Source organism: Pundamilia nyererei, unplaced genomic scaffold (assembly GCF_000239375.1).
Source record: "Pundamilia nyererei isolate P.nyererei 1_Seehausen unplaced genomic scaffold, PunNye1.0 scaffold00046, whole genome shotgun sequence".
NCBI classification, from domain to species: domain Eukaryota; kingdom Metazoa; phylum Chordata; class Actinopteri; order Cichliformes; family Cichlidae; genus Pundamilia; species Pundamilia nyererei.
The window spans coordinates 219,161-237,952 of NW_005187447.1; the positions used below are offsets into that span (position 1 = coordinate 219,161).

The 18,792-nt window shown below is 41.4% G+C and overlaps 3 protein-coding genes across 3 annotated transcripts; 2 read left to right on the forward strand and 1 right to left on the reverse strand.

Moving 5' to 3' along the window:
• The first annotated feature begins 1,791 nt into the window (after positions 1–1,791).
• On the forward strand, positions 1,792–7,652 carry echdc2 (enoyl CoA hydratase domain containing 2). The gene is made up of 11 exons (XM_005732195.1): positions 1,792–2,139; positions 4,033–4,100; positions 4,210–4,297; positions 4,456–4,542; positions 4,660–4,752; positions 5,579–5,635; positions 5,742–5,804; positions 5,903–6,027; positions 6,875–6,925; positions 6,998–7,045; positions 7,268–7,652. The coding sequence occupies exons 1-11, from the start codon at positions 1,899–1,901 to the stop codon at positions 7,343–7,345; spliced, it is 999 nt and encodes a 332-aa protein (XP_005732252.1). The 5' UTR covers positions 1,792–1,898; the 3' UTR covers positions 7,346–7,652.
• zyg11 (zyg-11 family member, cell cycle regulator) lies at positions 7,649–17,011 on the reverse strand. The gene is made up of 18 exons (XM_005732194.2): positions 16,552–17,011; positions 16,301–16,466; positions 15,821–16,032; positions 15,419–15,736; positions 15,160–15,273; positions 14,938–15,054; positions 14,714–14,854; positions 14,263–14,439; positions 12,355–12,419; positions 12,026–12,125; positions 11,871–11,921; positions 11,587–11,748; positions 11,351–11,398; positions 11,049–11,246; positions 10,902–10,954; positions 10,100–10,197; positions 9,799–9,999; positions 7,649–9,727 (listed from the first exon to the last, which is right to left on the reverse strand). Exons 1-17 carry the CDS (start codon positions 16,573–16,575, stop codon positions 9,809–9,811), a joined length of 2,235 nt encoding a protein of 744 aa, XP_005732251.1. The 5' UTR covers positions 16,576–17,011; the 3' UTR covers positions 7,649–9,727; positions 9,799–9,808.
• A 25-nt stretch (positions 17,012–17,036) lies between these two features.
• On the forward strand, positions 17,037–18,752 carry coa7 (cytochrome c oxidase assembly factor 7). Its single transcript, XM_005732196.2, has 3 exons — positions 17,037–17,431; positions 17,533–17,673; positions 18,154–18,752. Exons 1-3 carry the CDS (start codon positions 17,326–17,328, stop codon positions 18,597–18,599), a joined length of 693 nt encoding a protein of 230 aa, XP_005732253.1. The 5' UTR covers positions 17,037–17,325; the 3' UTR covers positions 18,600–18,752.
• Positions 18,753–18,792: the final 40 nt, after the last annotated feature.

Sequence of the window (18,792 nt, forward strand, 5' to 3'; positions counted from 1 at the left end):
CACTGCACGCGCCCTGTTGAGCTCATTGTACCTTCTTACTTTTCCCAGACATATCTGGTAACTGAATGCCACTCATTCCCTCTGACTCACGCCCTACCTCATCAGCCATCACCAGCCCACTGTGCACAAACTCAGCCCTGGGCTTTAATGAAGATAATGCTGAAAGCATGTCTGAGAGGCCAAATAAAGGCCCTCGTGAACAGAGTTCACAAACCTCGAATCAGCCCTCTGATACGAGGCTGACCCCTGCAGGAACGGAGGGGAATCAATGTGTGGTTGACACCGAATAAAGTGTGTTGTTTCTGTGATGTTTGTTAAAAGAGGATAAAGTCTGAAAATGTAGGTCTTGGAAATAACCACCAAAGTCATGAAAATGCAGAACAAATACTTACTTCTCTGTTTTTTTTGTAAAAGGGTGGAATAATAATCTTCGCCTGCTTTTGTCCCAGAGTGCTGGAGTGATGTGAGTCCAACCTGTGCATCTTTTCTGGGAACAGACTGTCTACATCAGTCAGAGTCCATCAGGCTCAGTTTCTGTCACTCACACACCCTCACACTCAAACTGTGAGTGTCATCTTCTATCAGTTTTCCGTCTCAAGGCACACATGAGAAGAGGAAGGCAAACCTGCCAGACATCAAATCTGGACAACCTGTTCTCCTCCAAATCTCTCAGGTAACTTTCCACCTCACTGCAACAGAACCTACAGACTAATGCAGATCTCTTTTCTCTGTCTCTTTGCCTCTCAAATGAAGCATTATCAGCAACTGAACATTTATATTTAAATGTTTCTTACGTTACCTCTCATTCTTTTTTCCTCTATTCCCCCTTTCTTTTATTTATTCAATTTGTCTGTGATTAGTGGTGGAATTTATATAATTTAAAAAATGTGTGTTTAAATATGCATCTGTGCAATTATGGGCATAGTTTCAATCTCACTTTCCCACTTCTTCCTGCCCACTCTCGTGACCTGACACCTTGCAGCACACACAGCCAACTACACATTGCACCGATGATTAATTTACATTTCAATTACAAATTAATATGATTCATTGCCCAGAGCCATTGGCATCCATGTTAATTAGGAAGGGTAAACAAAGAGAGGCTGCATTAAAATGGACTGAACAGTGCCGTGGCACACTGGATGTAATCTGACTGATTTGAATGTAATCAGATGTACTTGAAAGTTAAAATAGAAACACAGACCCAACTCTCTAATTTCAGGCCGTTGTGCCATCAAAGCAACTGTCTGGCTTCGTGATTGCATAAGCTATAAAGACCTGCTCAATAATGCATGGTCAAACTAGACATGAGAAGTCTGACGGAAAACCTTACCTCAACAAGCTGTGTGATGTCTGGCCAAAGACTGGACACTCCAGAGACAGGACAACAGGCTGGAGGACAACGTGTGTTTGTTGTCATATGGTTGGGATCTAAATGTCTTTACAGTCACAGTGGAGGGACTTAAAATTAAATCATAATATATTTAATGTGAGAATTGATTTCATGTTCAGGTGATGTCAAGACTGAGTGTGTGTGTGGGTGTGTGTCAGGGAGATGAAGACGTAAAAATAAATTTTCACAACACAATTTTCAGTCTTACTCTTCTAGAAGGAAATAATGACTGTAATCAGGAAGCATAAAAATCCCACTTTTTGAAAAATATGACACTAATTTCAAACATTTCACTGTTACATCATAAAAGAGTGACTCTCGTGGGTACTACCTTGTTTCAGCCACTCTTGCACTTTGCTTCCAGCATGCTGGCGTGAAAAAGGGTCATTAGCATCCAAGTCCCTCCTCTCACAGGAAGAAAGCAGCATTAAACTTCCTGGAGCGTTAACTTTTGTTGCACGGTCTTCCTGCTTTTAGAAGCTGCTCAGCAAAGTAAAAGACAAGCATGACAACAATCCTCTGCAGACTGACAGGGCCGAGGTGCTTATTGTGGAGATACGGGGCTGTGATTAAGAGGGAAACTCACAGCCGAACTTCCCATGTGATTCCGCAGGGAGGAGCGCGACTCCTGGCCGGCGGCGGTCGGCCTCTGACGGGATACAGTCGCGCACAAAGCCGCAGGCAGCACACTGAGGCGGCGGCTGCCGTAGAGGTGGATTTAAAGCGGTTAGAGGGGAAAGACGATGGTAGGAGCACTTTTTGCACAACAGTATGATGATAACACGAAAGTTTGCAGAAACATATTTTTGTGTTTGACATCTTCTCAACGCTTTAGTCTCACGGAACCCCTCGCAAATGTCAAATTTCTGTGCTTACTTGCTGTCTGGTGACGACTGGTCGATAACTCCCACGGGTTATCGTATTTCTAGATTACTGTTGAAACGGGCGGTTGTGTTGAAGGACATTCATTTCTTCTCATGAATTCAAACTGTACATTTTAACATGACAAGGAGACTTCACATAAATGAAATATGGACACTCTTAAATAAATCAGTAATTAGGTTATATATCAACACCGAGCTCCAGTACTGTTTTATTACTCATTAGCAGAACAATTGTTTAAGTATAGATGCATAACGCGTTACTGTTTATCAGAACTACCAGTAAACATTTATTTAGGCGTGTAGTAAGAAAGTGACCACATTCTGCTGGGAGTTGAAAAGTAGGGCCCCCCCCCCCTTATTTCTTTAATTTTGCGCGAAGTTTTAAATTTCTTCACTGACTAAATCATTAATTTGCTACTCTTAATACATTTTAATTCGAGTTATGTGTTTAATGCATAGCAATGTGTATTTTTAATAAGTTTCATGCGCACAAGCAAGCCATTTTCGCATTGTGCGAACATATTTTTATGTAGCTTTATTGTTTCCATGTTTATTTTGCATGTTCGACATTATTTTTACACATGTCATGTGTCAGGTTAAAGAAGCACATTTTAATCAGAGTGTAGCATCAAGTCAGTTAAACTTCTGGGATATTGATCTGGTCATTTACCGTAAGTAGCAGTGAGGTTTGTTAATCGGTTTCAGGTACTTTAGTGTTAATTAAATTAAGAACAGATACAACAGAGGAGTAACAATGAGACAATGCTCAAAATAGGAATGCATTTACAGGTGGAGGTCACTAGCAGTTTCTTCCCTTCTCATCTTTCCTGACTTTTTTCCCCATTAGTTTCGCATAAGGCTAGGGTCAGTGTCACCACTGTTAGCATGAGCAATACCTGCACCCTACAGAGGTGGCACAGGTAGTGCAAATCCTCCTGGATGGTATAACAATATTGCTAGAAGGGTTGCCTTGTCTCCCAGCACAGTCACAGGAACATGGAACTGATTCCAGGAAACGAGCATATACTTTAGGAGAGCTGGACAGGGCCATAGAAGTCCTTAACTCAGCAGCAGGACTGATATCTGCTCCTTTATGCAAGGAGGAACAGGATGAGCCCAACAGATTGACCAACAGGAGGCCAATGGTGTGAATATCTCTGGCCAAGCAATCAGAAATAGACTTTATGAAGGTCAGCCTCCTCCAGTGGGCTCTGTGTTCACTGCCCAGCACCGTGGAGCCCAGTAGGCAGGTCCACCAGTGGCATCCTGTGCTTGTCACAGATGATAGCAGGCTCACCCTGAGCACAAGTGACAGACATGGGAGGGCCTGGAAAAGTCGCGGTGAACATTATGCTGCCTGTAACATTGTTTCAGGCCATCAGTAGATGGTAGCATATCAGTAGATATATCCCACAAGAATCTGATGAGTTTCTTTAATTTTCTTTTAACAGCAGAGTATTTTAACATGTATATGTGAGCGTTTTAGGTTTCAACTGGCTTTTGTTACAAATTAAATATTTTTGTTTCAGGATATGTTTTACATATTAGGCCTACTAGGTGTCTTCCAGACTAAGGTGACTGTAGAAAGCCGATTCCATGGCTTGATACTCTTGATTTCCATCATGTTCACGGTGGAAATAAATAGTTAATGAACCCACATTTTTACTGAATTGTAAACGGCATGTTTATAAAAACTCAGCAAGATTAATTTCTAGCTGTTGCCCTTTATTCCTGTTGTTGCTTTCTTTTCCTCAGGGATCGTAGAAGTGTTGATGTGCCGGCACAAAGCCAGAAATGCTCTCGGCAATGTGTTTGTGTCACAGGTAAGCAGACTTCCACGTCTTTCTCTCTCTCTCTCTCTCTTTCTCACACACACACACATTAAACACATATGCAGAAGCCACTGAGACATGATGACGTGTGTGTGTGCAGATGAGGAAGGTGGTTTCCACTCTGTACAATGACTCAGCGGTACGTGTGGTTATCTTCAGGAGTTTAGTGCCGGGCGTTTTCTGTGCAGGTGAGTGATCTCTGGTGCCAGGAAGGTGTGATGAAGCGCCTTGAGGCGACTTATGTTGTGATTTGGCGCTATATAAATAAAATTGAATTGAATTGAATTGAATTGATCAAAGTGTGCAGTAATGATGTGTGACCATGTGCGTTATGATTTATGGTTAGGTGCCGATCTGAAGGAGAGAGCTCTGATGAACAACTCTGAGTCTGATCTGTTTGTTCACGGCCTGCGCTCCCTCATGACTCAAATAGGTAAAAAAACAAACAAAAAAAACCCATTAAGGTTGAGTGATTAGTCAGTCTTTTTTTCAAGCTAAATGTGTTTATCCATTTGTAAACTTTGCTCACTTTGTTTCAATAACCTGGCAGCATTGTTGCCCACGCCGACCATCGCAGCGATGGATGGAGTTGCACTGGGAGGTGGATTGGAGTTAGCCTTGGCCTGTGACCTTCGCGCTGCTGGTGAGTGACCTCTGAACCTTCACCTGTCAACTCCGAATCGGATCTGCTTTCTTTCTTCCGGTGATGCTAATCAGGTTAGAAAGGGGATGTCATGTTCCCTTTACAGCCGTCACTAATCCACTCATATCAGATCAGTGGTGGAGAATAGCAGTTTCAACATGGGATCATTTCTCTTCATTGACAATTTCCTCATTGGACACACAGGATTCCCCGGAGGGGGGCAAAAAATAATCTTAGAGCGCAGAAAACGTTTCTGAAAAGATTTCAAAATACTGTGTATTTTAAAAGTTTCCATTATATGTAGACTGACGTTAATTTTTTTATTGTACTATTTAGTTTAAATGAATATATGTTGTACTATTCACACAATATTTACACAATTTGAGCTATCACAGTTAATGAACAGGTAATTTACTGAAACAATATCTTCTAAAATGAAACAAAACTTTCCCAACTCTTTATAAGTAACTTAGGGGGAAATTAAACTGTCAGCTTTTAAACAGCTTTGAATAAATGTAAATGTGTTATATACACAATGGTCAAGCTAAAAACATACTCCTGAGACGATGGAGCTCTAATGATCTGTTGATGAGCTTGGGGACTAATGAGGCCACATCTGCCCAGCTGTTCATGCGTTTGAACCTTCATGTGATTGGTTATATTAGGCGCAGCAGCTCAGTGATTGGTTGAGCACAGATGAGCTGGGTGAGCAGGTGTTTGTGTCAATTGCTCTGACAGAGACATCAGTCAGATTTTACACTCTCTCCAGCTTAATGGCACTTAGACCTTCAACTGTCCTCTGTTTGTGTGTGTATGTGTGTTGCAGCAAATTCGGCACAGATGGGTCTTATTGAGACGACACGGGGGCTGCTCCCAGGGGCGGGTAAGACGAACAGAGGTCACTGAAATGACCCTGAACTGCACTGACTGTATGTAAATAGAGATAGAGCAGCTGTGATAAGTTGACCTTGAGGTGGTTTGTCCTGCAGGGGGCAGTCAGCGTCTGCCACGGATGATCGGTGTCACTCTGGCCAAAGAGCTCATTTTCACAGGTAGTAATTCAGAAATATTGATGTGATTTTAGTGGCACTGAATGCTCATCAGTGAGCAAGGATTTGGTGTGTCACTGTCTCTCCTTGTCTGTTATCAGGCAGGCGCGTGGGAGGGCAGACAGCTCTGGAAATGGGGCTCATAAACAGAGTAGTAGAACAGAACCAGACAGGAGACGCTGCCTACAGAGAGGCACTCAGCCTGGCCAGGGAGATACTGCCCCAGGTTAGAGTACAAACACACTTTTCATGCCGCTAAAGCTCTGATACTGCTGCATCTCTCCTCCTTCAGGCAGGGGGATCTGCTCCCTTTCCCCTTTCTCTGGATGCAGTGGAAGGGGAAGAAACAAAAACAATGCATTTCTTTTTTCCTTTCTTCCGTCTTGTTTTTTTTTTCCTCTTCCCACCTTCCCTCTCACCATCTCCCTCTGCTTGTCCCTCTCTCCAGGCCTCTGTCGTTCCATATATCTTTCACTCCAGTTCAGATGCCCACAGTCAGTGGGGTTAGAGTGGCAGTCAAGTGGAGAAATGGACCACAAATAGCACCATACACCATCACATTTTCCAACACATTTATGCTCGACTTAGCACAGATTGATTGATTAACAGGATCTTGCACTGAATCAAAGTGAGGGAGCACAGAGGAATAATAAGAGGGTGTAGATCTTTATTTTGGCACTTCTGTTTTCCTGGAATTTCTAAGACAAATGTACTGCTGCTTGCATGTGATTAAACTGTAAAGAGTTCCTCCAGTTAAATTTCTGTAGAAATGCATTGCTCACATTGATTGATCAACAGTTTAATATTTTTGATTCTCTCTCTCAAACTTTAATTTTTGAACAAAAAATTGAATAAACAACAACATAAAGGGACGTCAGTGGTAGAGTGAAATAAAGTAGCTAAGTATCAGAGACAAAAACGTAAAGAAAAGTGAGCATTTTTGCGTCTATCATTGTTTATATTCCAAAGGTCCTATATTTAAAGTAGAGCCAATCCAGGTGGTTTGGGCACCTGATTAGGATGGAAGGAGATAATACCATCGGCATCTAACCCTTTTTGTTTCTGTTGCTCAGGCTCCTATTGCAGTGCGGATGGCTAAAGAGGCAATGAACAGAGGCTTGGAGGTACATTATGAATCCCAGATCTTCTTTAAAGGTCTTTACATCAGTGAATTTAGTGACTGTTCTCTCTTCCAGGTTGATATCGGTTCAGCAATGGCGATAGAGAGGATGTGTTATGCTCGAGTAAGTCTTCCACTTCTTGTTTATGGTTTCCAAAACACTTGTTTTAATTTGGCATAATTGTTGTGGTTCAGGAATTTTCTTTTGAGCTAAATTCTAAGGCAACCCAACACATAGCTGATGCTGAGGCTGTTATAAATTAAATTCTAGTCGGGCCTAGCTTTGACACGGACCTTCTGATGCTCGCTCCACTTAAATCATCATTTACTTGTCCTCTCTTTATAGGTCATCCCCACACGGGACCGACAAGAGGGTATGGCAGCCTTCATAGAGAAGAGAGCTCCGCGGTACACTGGGGAATAAACTCCTTTGAGCTACTGGATTTCTTTGTCGTACCGACATGTGAACACAGAAGCACACTGCTTTCTGTAGCCCGATGTCAGATAAACAATTAACAACTATTGATTGTCTTTGTGACTCTCAGCCGGTGCCAGTACATTAATTTAGGCCATGCAAGTGCTCAATAGTGGCCACTTGCTTTTGTGACTCAGGATCAGACTGACAAGTGCAGATTGTTTATAATTTGTTATATTTGATGCTTTATCAGGAACAAGGTCATCTTTGAAATGAAACTAAATAAATAAAAAAGACAGCACATGGGTCATCTCCAGTTTTATGGCAATGTACATTCTTTATTTCTAAATTTGAAAATGCGATTCTGAGCAGCAACATGGCACAATCACAGCAGACATACAGTACCTTGACTTTCTGCATCTTCCAATGGATTAAAACGCTTGTGGAAAAAACTAAGAACTGGCCTTTTATGCAGGGCGATATTCAACTAAACTACACGACTTTGGCGGAAAAAACCCCCAAAAGTTCTGTCATCTAAGACTATCCTTGTGGAAACACTATTAGCCTGGGACACATGCGTCATTAAGTATCACTTTGGAGCCTAATGTTCTATATTTATCTATATAACCATACATCCAGTAATCTTTTCAAGTCTCCTGACCTGTCACTGGCCTTCCTGCCAAACAAATTTATCTCCAATTATTTAGAAAGTGTTATTTATCAAAGTGTTTCAGCAAAAGTTTTGCATTTTGAGAATAAACTTTGACCAGAAAAATCACCTCCATTCTGGCAGCCAGTGGTCACTTTCCTACCTTTAGTTTGTGGATTAAGGGAGTCGACTTTATTCTCAAAACGCAAAAATAATTGTACTTTATTCTGCTTCATGTCTCCTCAGTACTCTTTCCTAGTTATGTGTTGACAGCATAGTAAATAACAAGGCCTGCAATAAGAGATGAACAACAAAAATGTAGCCAGTCTCATAAGCTGTAACAGCAAGTCTAAACGGCAGAAGCATAACTGTTAAAATAGCAGCCTGTAGGATGCAGACATCACACGGCCGGTCACTTTCAGAACAGAGAAATGCCTTTAAATAATTTAAATGTTTCCACGCTATTGTTGTATAAACAGTTCTTCTTCCCTTTATTCAATCAGATGGAACTGAAAAACATACAGTAGAATAATTTCCATGCAATCACTCCTAAACAACGACCCCCCCCCCCTTCAGTATCCTTATGTACAAATACATACACTCTTTGAGATGCAGACACTTGTACAAGCGCATATATGCACACATGCTCACACTGAAGTGCTGTCTGTCTTAAAGACACTCAGATGCATAACAAAAAACATACTTATATATAAATATATACACAAGTTTCTCAAAGAGAAAACAGATGTGACTCACTGCAAATGTACACCTATCCTCACTGTGCTGGCCACATCATTATTGCCATTTGTGTCCAGGAAAGTATATTTGGACGTAAACAGACACATGTGACTGTAGTACTCAGCTTATCATGTAAATTGTCCTCGTGAGCTTTCTGCACTGCTGGCTCTGCCACCAAGTGGATGGATTTAGGGCTCCCCAATGTTTAGAAAATTTAAAGAAAAAAAAAAATGCAATCGAGTTTCTCAAAAAGATGATTTCTCTATAATTTAGTTTATTGTGTTTGAATGTTTGGAACGCCCGAACCCACTGAATACACCCTCGGCAAGCGTCCTGTCACATCAAATCAAAGGCGTTAGCTGATAAAAGACTAAATGACGAGTAGAGCAGCAGTAGTATTGCAGACCCAGAGGCGGGGGTTTCAGTGAACTGAGCACTGCCATAAACAAACAAGCAGGCATTCCTAAAACGAACAGTATAAGCATTCAGACAAACCCTAACCCCCATGCTTGAGCTCAGGGCGATGGCATGCGTAAATTTAAGAGCTAATCAACCAGTTCAGACATCCATAATACTCTGTAACATATGAGGGTATCAGGGTATCGGTCCTCAGTTGAGCTTTGGGGAATTATTCCCAAACTGAGATTTGTAAGTGTGATACCAAAAGCTGACTGAAAAAGGCCCAAACACAAATTCATGATTTGATTTGAGCTCTAGTGACAGACAGTTTATCATAATTTACTTTTTTCTTATTTTTTGATAAGCACACAGAGAAATGGTTTTTTAAAGAGAAAAAAGCGAGAAAATAAATAAGGTTACTATGTGCAAAGAACTGCAATGCCTCTGTCCTTAATTCAGTTTACATTTTTAGAGATTCTTGTAAGTCCATGTTTGTGTGTGAGATATATTCTCACACACACACACAAACAGACACGTGACCACCACCTCCCATCCACGGTGGGACCCAGCTTAATTTCCTCTTCTTCACCAGAGATTCGGATTTTCTGAAAAAGAATGAAAGCATAATCAATCTTCAACCTCTGCGAGGGTGAGCTAGCTGCTGATCATGCCTTACCTCTGTGAGGTTACTGCGGCGGTGGGCGGCGACTTGTGTGTGTGTGTAGTGGCTGGCCGGTGCGAGCTCTGTGGCGCTGTAGGCTCTCTAGTATGCTCCCAGCCAGCAGTTTGACGTCTCTGTGGGTCTGTGGGTGTTTGTGAACATGCTCCAGCTGCTGCAGACCACCCTCCTCCAACAACATGCTGCAATAGCGAGAAGCTGCACACATAGAAGTATCCACAAGAGGTTTGAGTAGGTGAGGCATCACATTAAGCTAGAATAATCTTTGGTTTTATTTTTGCATGGATCTGTGTCTCACCGTTCTTGCTACAGACATGTTGCATTGCCCAGGCTGCCCACAGCTGGACACCAGGGGTGTGAAAACACTCCAGTAGGGGAAAGAAGGGATTAAATGACCTAAAGAAGGGAAGAAAATGACAATTATTGTGTGACAGGATTACAAATGGGAAGCAGAGCCTTTAGCCATCGCGTCTCTTAGGTAATTTAAGATCAAGCTTAAAATGCTCATTTTTGATAAACACTATGGTTAGGACTGGATCAGGTGACCCTGAACCATTCCTTTGTTATGCTAGACTCTGGAGGCTGGGATGTACTACGCACTTGTCCCCAATGTCTTACATTAAACCCACATTATACTGAAATGTCACTATGACTATTAGCATTTAATTTTGCTTACACTTGCTTACAGTTTGTGCTTTACCTTGTTTGTAATTTATCATCTCTGTGTGCACCTTTTTTTATCTATTTTGTCTGTCTCAGGATAAAGGATGCCCGATTGTACTAGAGGTCTTTTAGAGTTTAAAGGCGGTTTCCCCCCCACTGTCATCAAATGCTTCAATTTATTGGTTTGTAGGGTCTTGGTGTTATAATATTAGGTGCCCTGAGATTACAGGATTTGTCTCCAAATACATTAAGGAAAAACAAAACATTGAACTGAATGTAACGTATTAAAATGAGGTTTGGAAGATTTGGCTCTGAGATCTATAAATTTGAGATTTTGCTGACAATAGTTAGCATAGTCGCCTCTCGGCAAGAAGGTTTCCTGTTTTGGCATCCTTTTTATAATACTCCATCATTATTGAACAGAAGCTGTATCTCACCTGTAGGCCACCATTTCACACTCTGGTGGGGGCCACTTCATAATGACAGCATGCTGCACAGACACACAAACGCATCACGTTAAAAACCAACATTTCCAATAACTGTATTTATGCACAAGAGTTCTCATTAAGCTTGCTTATTCCTACCAATTGCTCAAGCAGTGAGGACCGAAGACTGGGGCTGAGCGCCCAGGCCTCTTTTCCTCGTGACGTCAGATGTGCAAGGATGCCTGCAGCGAAGTAGCTGACCTCCACTTCCGGGCTGTGCAGCAGACTGCTGATGTGGTCCAGAAACCCCTGCACCATGAGCTCTCCATGCAGCTCCCCAACCTCTGCTATGTTGTTCTACAACAATCAAAAGGCGAGCAGGGAATAATGATTCCTTAATTTTGTTAACGCATTCCAGATTCAGTTTAGCTTCGGGATGAAAAAAAGAGAAGTAAACTCACCAAAAGCCCGAGAACCTTCTGCTGAATAGAAGATTCATTGGGGAACGACTGCAGATAAAGAGAGGGGGAGGTAGGGATAAAAACAACAGTGAGTCATCTTGCCCCGAAGCCATGTGTACTTATACGGAGGAACACATCATTAAGTGTGATGATGAATTCCTATAGAAATCTGCTTAAATTTGTTCTGTATGTAGCATTGCCTGTTTTCTTTACATGTTCACATAATTTCCATGTACCTCTAGAACTTTAATGAACAGATCTAGCCCCTGGTTTTCGATAAAATGGCGGCAGGTTGTTGGCGATTCATCAGTGAGGTTCCAGAGTGCACTCAGTGTAAATTTGAGGGTGGCATCCACCACGCCCTGAGTTGCCTTCTGACGCACGATGTGGAGCAGTTGCTGCAGGGCAGAGAGAATGCATTGTACAGAAAATCAGCCTTTTTTCGATAAATGAGTAAAGGCAGATGAAAGTCATCCAAGATTAAAAAACAACAACAACAAAAGAACAACTCAAAACATACTTTCACGATAAACAGCTCTGCTCCCAGCTGGGCCGTCTGCTCTGTGGATAACTGCAAAAAAGCAAATGTTGCAGCACTCAAAGAAAATACCCTACAGATGTACTTTCAATGCATGAATAACCACATATGTGGTACTAATACAACACCAAATGTACCTTAGCAGCGAGTATGGAAATGATTGCCACAGCCATCCTCTGCATGTTTTGATCTTCGTGGTTGCAAAGCCACTGCATGACCAGTTTGGCAGCTTCAAACCTTTAAACAGTAAAAGGAAGCAGAGCATTTTAAATTCTACCTTTACTGAAAATGTGTTACGTCACAAACCGAGAATTACGAATTAACTTTGATCACATTTTGGCATGTTTATAGTTAAAATCTTTGACAACCTTTAAAAAAAATGAAAATTAAAAAACAGAAAAAAAACAAAAAAAAAAACTAATAACAAAATGATCAATATTTACACAACAAATGTGGTGTTTCCCACCTGTTGAATGGAACTTCTTGCAAAATGCGATCACTGCACAGAGACAGCAAGCAGTTTTTCTGCAACTATAAAAAGAGAAAACAGCCATGATTGCAGAACCTAAAAGCTATCAGACTGCTGCTCCTGCTGCCCCTATGTTTTTATCTTCTTATCAGTTCTGTTTAGTCACAATAGGCTGGTTAAATATTATATCTGACTTAGAGCCTGTGCAGGAAAATATAATGGAAAATGAATAAATAACAGTGCTCACAGATAAACTGCATTTTCAAGCTTACAACAATAGGAGAAACATTAATTCCGCATGCAAACATGTGAGCTAGTTTAGAAAGCATATGCTAAATCCTTTTTTTTTTCCTCTTGACTTTGTGGACAGTCTCTTTAGTGGACGACATGGGGAAAATACACAGTGAAAAACAACAGAACTAACAAAGGTTCTTTTGGACACTCCCTTATTTATAAAAGGTCACCACAGTGGATGGATACAGATATTTGTTTTTTTAAAATGCTGGATTCCCATCACAACCTTTCAAGGGATATTTGCCCCTTGTCTGAAACATCCAACAGAGGAAATGTTTGACATAAAAACACAAGAAGTAACGTTCAAATCATATTTCTAAGAATTACAGTGTAGATATTATTTATTATTGTAATTTGAACCACTCTCTCACACAATCTAAGTCTTACTTTACTATTCTTTAATTACCCCATTTTTATTTATTTATTTTTTTATATAAGAGCAACATTTCTTGTACTATCACACAGCATAAGTTCTACTCACTATGCACCTGTGGCACTTTAACTGTGTTGTTTATTTACTGTGGACTCATTTTTATTTTTTATTATGCTTCTATAGATAAAGTATCCATCTATCTATAAAAACTGCCTATTCAGCATGTGGCTAAAACACAACACAACCTCAACTGTACATCATCACAACACTGAACAGTTATCGCACAAAGCACGTTTTCCCCATAATTTTAGAATAAAATGTGTATCGCTTAACAAATCCTTTTGTCCAATATCCAGCTGTGCACGTCACTTCCTATAATGGTTCATTTCTACTTGTGACCAGATCCCTGCATTTGTTTCCATTACAGGCTGTATTGATTTGGAAATCTTGTTACTGAGGAACAAACAAACATAACCTTACGCAGTGCACTATTTACTTGTGTTTTGTGAAAAAAAAAAGGGAAACTACTTATTGTGGTTGTGGGAAGTTCTTCAAATCTTTCTAAATTTCATATTGTCGCAACACTCACAGGCGTTACCAAACGACCCAGCTAACACAGTGTTCTCCAAAGCTGACACGCTGCTGCCACTACCCTCAAGAATACTGGACTAAAACTGTGCTCGCCTTTAAACTTGATTTCTTACTTTTGTTTAACACATCTATCTGACAACTTAGTTGACCAAGTTTAATTTATTATTAATGTATGCAGAAGCAGGTTGTGAGAGTGAATGTAATAATGTCTACTGTATAAACAGGCAACAAAAAGAAAAAAAATTGGCTATAAAATCCATGTAGAGCAACGACAATCTTGATGCTTTTAAAATGGAAAAACTTTGTGCCCTTTAAAAAGATTTATAATCTATAATTATAATTTCCAATTTATCCTTATTAGCTGTTATTTTTTTTGTAAATGAACATTTCATCCTCTATGTTACGAGTTACAAAACCCACACATTTAAAATCAAGAAATCCACTAATGTGTGAAAGGAAAATTGTTTCAGTGAATGCCATTATAACATGCAAAGAGCTATTTTCTGAGAAACTGTGACATAATGGACAAAAAAAGAGAAGAAGAAGAAGAAAGAAGAATTCTCTGTCCAGGTAAACTGTATCAGTCAATTGCAACCTGCTAAATAAAATCTATGTTATAAACTAACTGTTTATAGGCATGAAGCTACCTGCTGGTGGTTGGGGAAAGTCCTCATGGCTTCCAGTAGAAGCTGAGTGATGGTGCTCAACAGTCGAACTGGCATCCCTGCTGCCAGGTCCTGCTTCGTCAGGTTGAACACACAGGCGCTCGCGGCTAGCTGGACATTCAGAGTGGACGGATGATTCTTCATTCCCAAAACTACCAGCTATTAAAGAAAAAAAAAACAAAAAAAAAACACAGAAAGAGGAAGAAAAAAAAAATTCAAGAAACAGGAAGTCGAGAGTGATGAGTAACTAAACTGTGCAGACATACAATGGTAGTATAGTGCTTCTTCACTTAAGGAGGATATCTGTGGCTGACAAAGGGACCAATTAAGGTTAAGACATTATGTGCACTACTTAACCATGATATGATGCTATAATTTCTTTTAAAGATTAAGTAAAATAATAACTTAATAGGTTCAACGATAATGTGTTTACCTTTAGGATGTCAGGCCTTGGCTTCTCCATGACATGAGTGAGGCTAAACAGATGAAAGAGAGCTTCTCTCACAAAACCTTCTCTCTCACTGTACCGCCGCAGTGCCTCACAGATCTGAGTCTCATTAGCTTCTCCAGTCACCTGATGGCACACAGAAGATACTTGAGCAAACCTGATGTTTTCACTTTTTGTTTAGTTCCCATTAATGATCATTCTATACCTACCTTTAGATTTCCTTCTCCTGATAGGAAGTCTGAAAAACCAGCATCTGTGGCCAGAAGTCCCACAAAGGTCATTCCTGGCCTCTCTTCAATAAATGCCTTAACAGCTGCATCTGTCACCTGTAACATTCACAGATATAATAAATTACTCGACTTTAAAATATGTGTGCTTTGACTGCGGTTTAACCAAGAAACAAATAAAAATATTAAAGCAGATGAACACACCTGTTTCCTCCCTGAGACATCTAAGGAAACAAGGGCGGGCAGAATCCCTGGCTGTCCGAGAAGTTGACGAGCCACGTCAGAGGTAAATTGTTTATCATCACTAATGTCCAGGTGCTGCATGTGCAAAGGTTTACACACACACAAACAGGCATGGCTTATAAAACCTCAGAGATGGAGTTTTCTTAAAATGTTTTTGAAAAAAAACAAAACAAAAACAGAGAAACAGGTTTAATACTAGACACACAATCAAACCACTAACCTGCAATACATTCAACTGGCCTATGACTCCCAGCAGCTGAGCAGTGCTCATCTCCAGCCTTTTCAACTGATGCAGTGTCAGTGAGCGCAGCCGCTCCTTCAGGCCCAGCAGCGGGCTCAGGTTTGTGACTGAAGTATTAGAAAGATCGAGGCTCTCCAGCCGAGGCAGGGAACACACATCGCCTAGCCCAGAGTCGTAGAAGTCTACATTAGCTAGAGAGAGGGAACGCAAGCCCTGGAGGGCACTGAAGCGATACCAGATTGGTTCCTCCAGAGAGGACATGGTGAGGCCTGTAAGGACAAGTCGCTGAAGGGACTCCTGCAGGGAGAAAGTTTAAATTACTTTCATACAGTGGAAAGAAAGGGCAGTTATCCACAAAAAACTGACACACTCTCATATTACCTGACAATATTTATTAGTGGCCAGCCCCTGCAGGATATCAGGAATGGTAAGGTCTGCATTGACCCGGGCAGCATCCAACTCCAGCAATCTGTGAGGGCACAGGGCTTTCTGGAAGGCCTCTGCAGAGATCCGTGCAGTACGGATGCAGGCCCGTCTCAACCGCAAGTATTCACAGTTCCGAAACACACCCACTGTGCTGTCGTTCAGCAGACCTATAGCAGAGTGAATTTATCTTTCGGAATCAAGCACAACCTTAAACAACACTGGCTTTTTACCCAGGGCAAGGATTTAGTTTACTGGCCATCAGTTTGAAGTGGCTTTCACTTCAAATATTTCCCCCAAGTGCAAGTGAAGATTTTTCATCCTCATGAGTATCATGGTGACCTTTTATGATCCAATGAATAATGTATGTGTGTAGAAACTAGAGCGCTAGGCTGCAGCAATACTCTGGACTATTCGTAAACGTCTTTAAAGGTTTACCTTCAGTGGCCATTTTGGCCAGGAGCTGGTCTGCCAGCTCCTGCGGGAAGAGTACAGCCTCCCTGAAACAGAAGGAGCCATCAGGGCGCTTCACGCAGAAACACTCCAGGTTTTGGCTCACATAGGTGAGGCACAGGTCTGTCAGAGCCGCTGGAGACGCCTCCTCCTGAAAACCAAGAGGTGTGTTGATGTGGATGCACCGAGTACAATTTTCTACAACTGTCAAAGCAAATGAATCACCTGAGACTTACCGTGTTTAGGAAACTGCAGGCCATGGCAAAGGCTTTAAAAGAAAATATATTTTAGCTTGTACAACCTAGACTTGTGATTATATAACCAGCCTGCTCGTCGTCTCGGACACCTCTTTCCCTTTCAATTTACAGTGTCCACCTGTGTGAGAGTCTGAGGAGCTGCTGATCACTCTAAGAGGTACCAGGAGAACGTGACGACGCACGAACACAACGGAGCTTAACAGAGAGCCAGCTAGCTAGCTCACTTGGTGTCTCGGTGGTAGAAAATCACCAGGCGAGCAAAAACGTCGAAAGCTTACGAATGAGGGGGGATTCATGTCGACCAGCTGCTGAAGCGACCGAAAGACTGAACCTAGAAACCTGTTTGGCATGTAATTTCCACTGTGAGCAGTTGGATCTATTTTTAACTAGAGCGACTAGACAGACAGTAAACAAAGGTCATAGCACCGGAAGTACATTAACGAAGGGAGGCTGGACTACGGAAGCCCGCAAGGAAGGGTTACAAAACCAGGAAGCGAACAGCCGAAGACAAACGTGACCGCGTCCATCTGCTTTTCAAAGGGACACTATTATACCATCAAGCACACTTTGCTCATATAATGACTTTACATTTAGCGGCAAGCATCCAGATAGACCTTTGCGTTTTGGGAAGAACTTTTTCAGCCTCGCATATCAAAGTCAGTCATCAAGGTCAAGCAGCAGCGGTGGACGCCGTGAGGAGCTGAGCACATGTGATTGTTGCAGAGGTGAAACTAGTTCAAGTAAAGCGGAGAAATGGCTGGACTTATAAATTTTGAAGACGAGAAGGAAGTGAAGCAGTTTTTGGATAATTTAGGCGTGGAGTACAGCTTTCAGTGCTACAATGAGAAAGATCCTGAAGGTAGAAGTTTCTGAGCTGTTCACTGATCGGTGGTGCTGAAACACATGGTAGTTATGCAGTTCTGCTTTCCTCACTCTTTGCCCCCTGTTTCATGCTTTTAGGGTGCCAAAGGCTCGCTGACTACTTGGAAGGGGTCAAGAAGAACTACGATTCTGCAGCACAAGTGCTCAAACATAACTGTGAGACGCATGGGCATGGAGAGAGCTGCTATAAACTGGGTGCTTACCATGTCACCGGCAAAGGTGGATATTTAACCTCCTTATTTATCTTTTCTGAAGTGTTAAATACTAAACACTATACTGAAGGCTTTGAGTTTCTGTTAGACTTTTATATCTACCCTACTACATTTCAACGTGAAATCGAAATATTGTGCCATTTTATTTTATTCAAATTAAGATTTTATAAGAAAAGCTCATGAAAGGGCAACCAGTAAGCCTAACTGGTCCGTGGTTCCTTTAGCTGTCACAGTATTTTGTGTCAGCACAACTGTAAAAGCTGAAAAGTTTCCAGGATAAGCTTCTGAAGTGATGACCTATTGAAGCAACTGTGCATAATATAGTGCACATATTATCACCAGTCATTTAAGTACTACTTATAATTTTGATCCTTTGATACATTTTGCAGCTTGTTGCTAGCATGAATGATCTCTAAGGTTTCTTCTACTTAAGTAATGCCATTACAAAATTCTAAGTCAGTCCCCTAATCTTTTTTTTTTCCACCAGGTGGAATCACCCAGTGTCTAAAAGCAGCCTACTCTTGTTTTCTGCACTCCTGCAATTCTGGAGGAAAGAAATCTGTAGACGCTTGCCATAATCTTGGTCTTTTAGCCCATGACGGACAAGCTATGGAAGGAGGACCTGACCTGAAAGCAGCTCGGCAGTACTATGAGAAGGCCTGCGCAGGTGGATTCGCTCCTTCCTGCTTTAACCTCAGCGCTTTGTTCATTGAGGGCAATTCCAAAGGGCTGGCATCAGATATGGCTCTCGCTCTAAAATACGCTAACAGGGCTTGTGAGCTGGGACACGTGTGGGGCTGTGCCAATGCAAGTCGCATGTACAGACTTGGGGATGGTACAGAAAAGGATGAAAAGAAAGCAGAGGAGCTGAAAAATCGAGCAAGGGAGCTGCATGGTTCAGGAAAGGGAAGGCAGCTTAAGTTTGGGGAGTAGCACACTTTTGTTGAATTATCGTTGTTTTGGTTTAGATTATTTGTTAGATAGTTTGTTTGAATAAACCCACATCGTTCACAGGGTTCAAAGATTGAAGATAATGTCTATTATTTTTAAAAACATGATTAAGTGCATCAATACAATCAAAACATTTGCAAAAAAAATAAAAATGGTACATTCATCTCATTTCTGT

Excerpts from the sequence above, each read along its gene's own strand:
- zyg11 (XM_005732194.2), bottom strand. The coding sequence starts at position 16,575 with ATGGCCTGCAGTTTCCTAAACACG. Across the intron at positions 16,467-16,551 it reads CCTGCAGTTTCCTAAACACG|GAGGAGGCGTCTCCAGCGGC; the intron begins GTAAGTCTCAGG and ends CTTGGTTTTCAG. Across the intron at positions 11,922-12,025 it reads TTTCCATACTCGCTGCTAAG|TTATCCACAGAGCAGACGGC; the intron begins GTACATTTGGTG and ends GCTTTTTTGCAG.
- coa7 (XM_005732196.2), top strand. The coding sequence starts at position 17,326 with ATGGCTGGACTTATAAATTTTGAAGACGAGAAGGAAGTGAAGCAGTTT. Across the intron at positions 17,432-17,532 it reads CAATGAGAAAGATCCTGAAG|GGTGCCAAAGGCTCGCTGAC; the intron begins GTAGAAGTTTCT and ends TCATGCTTTTAG. Across the intron at positions 17,674-18,153 it reads TTACCATGTCACCGGCAAAG|GTGGAATCACCCAGTGTCTA; the intron begins GTGGATATTTAA and ends TTTTTCCACCAG.
- echdc2 (XM_005732195.1), top strand. The coding sequence starts at position 1,899 with ATGACAACAATCCTCTGCAGACTGACAGGGCCGAGGTGCTTATTGTGG. Across the intron at positions 4,101-4,209 it reads GCAATGTGTTTGTGTCACAG|ATGAGGAAGGTGGTTTCCAC; the intron begins GTAAGCAGACTT and ends GTGTGTGTGCAG. Across the intron at positions 6,926-6,997 it reads CAATGAACAGAGGCTTGGAG|GTTGATATCGGTTCAGCAAT; the intron begins GTACATTATGAA and ends TCTCTCTTCCAG.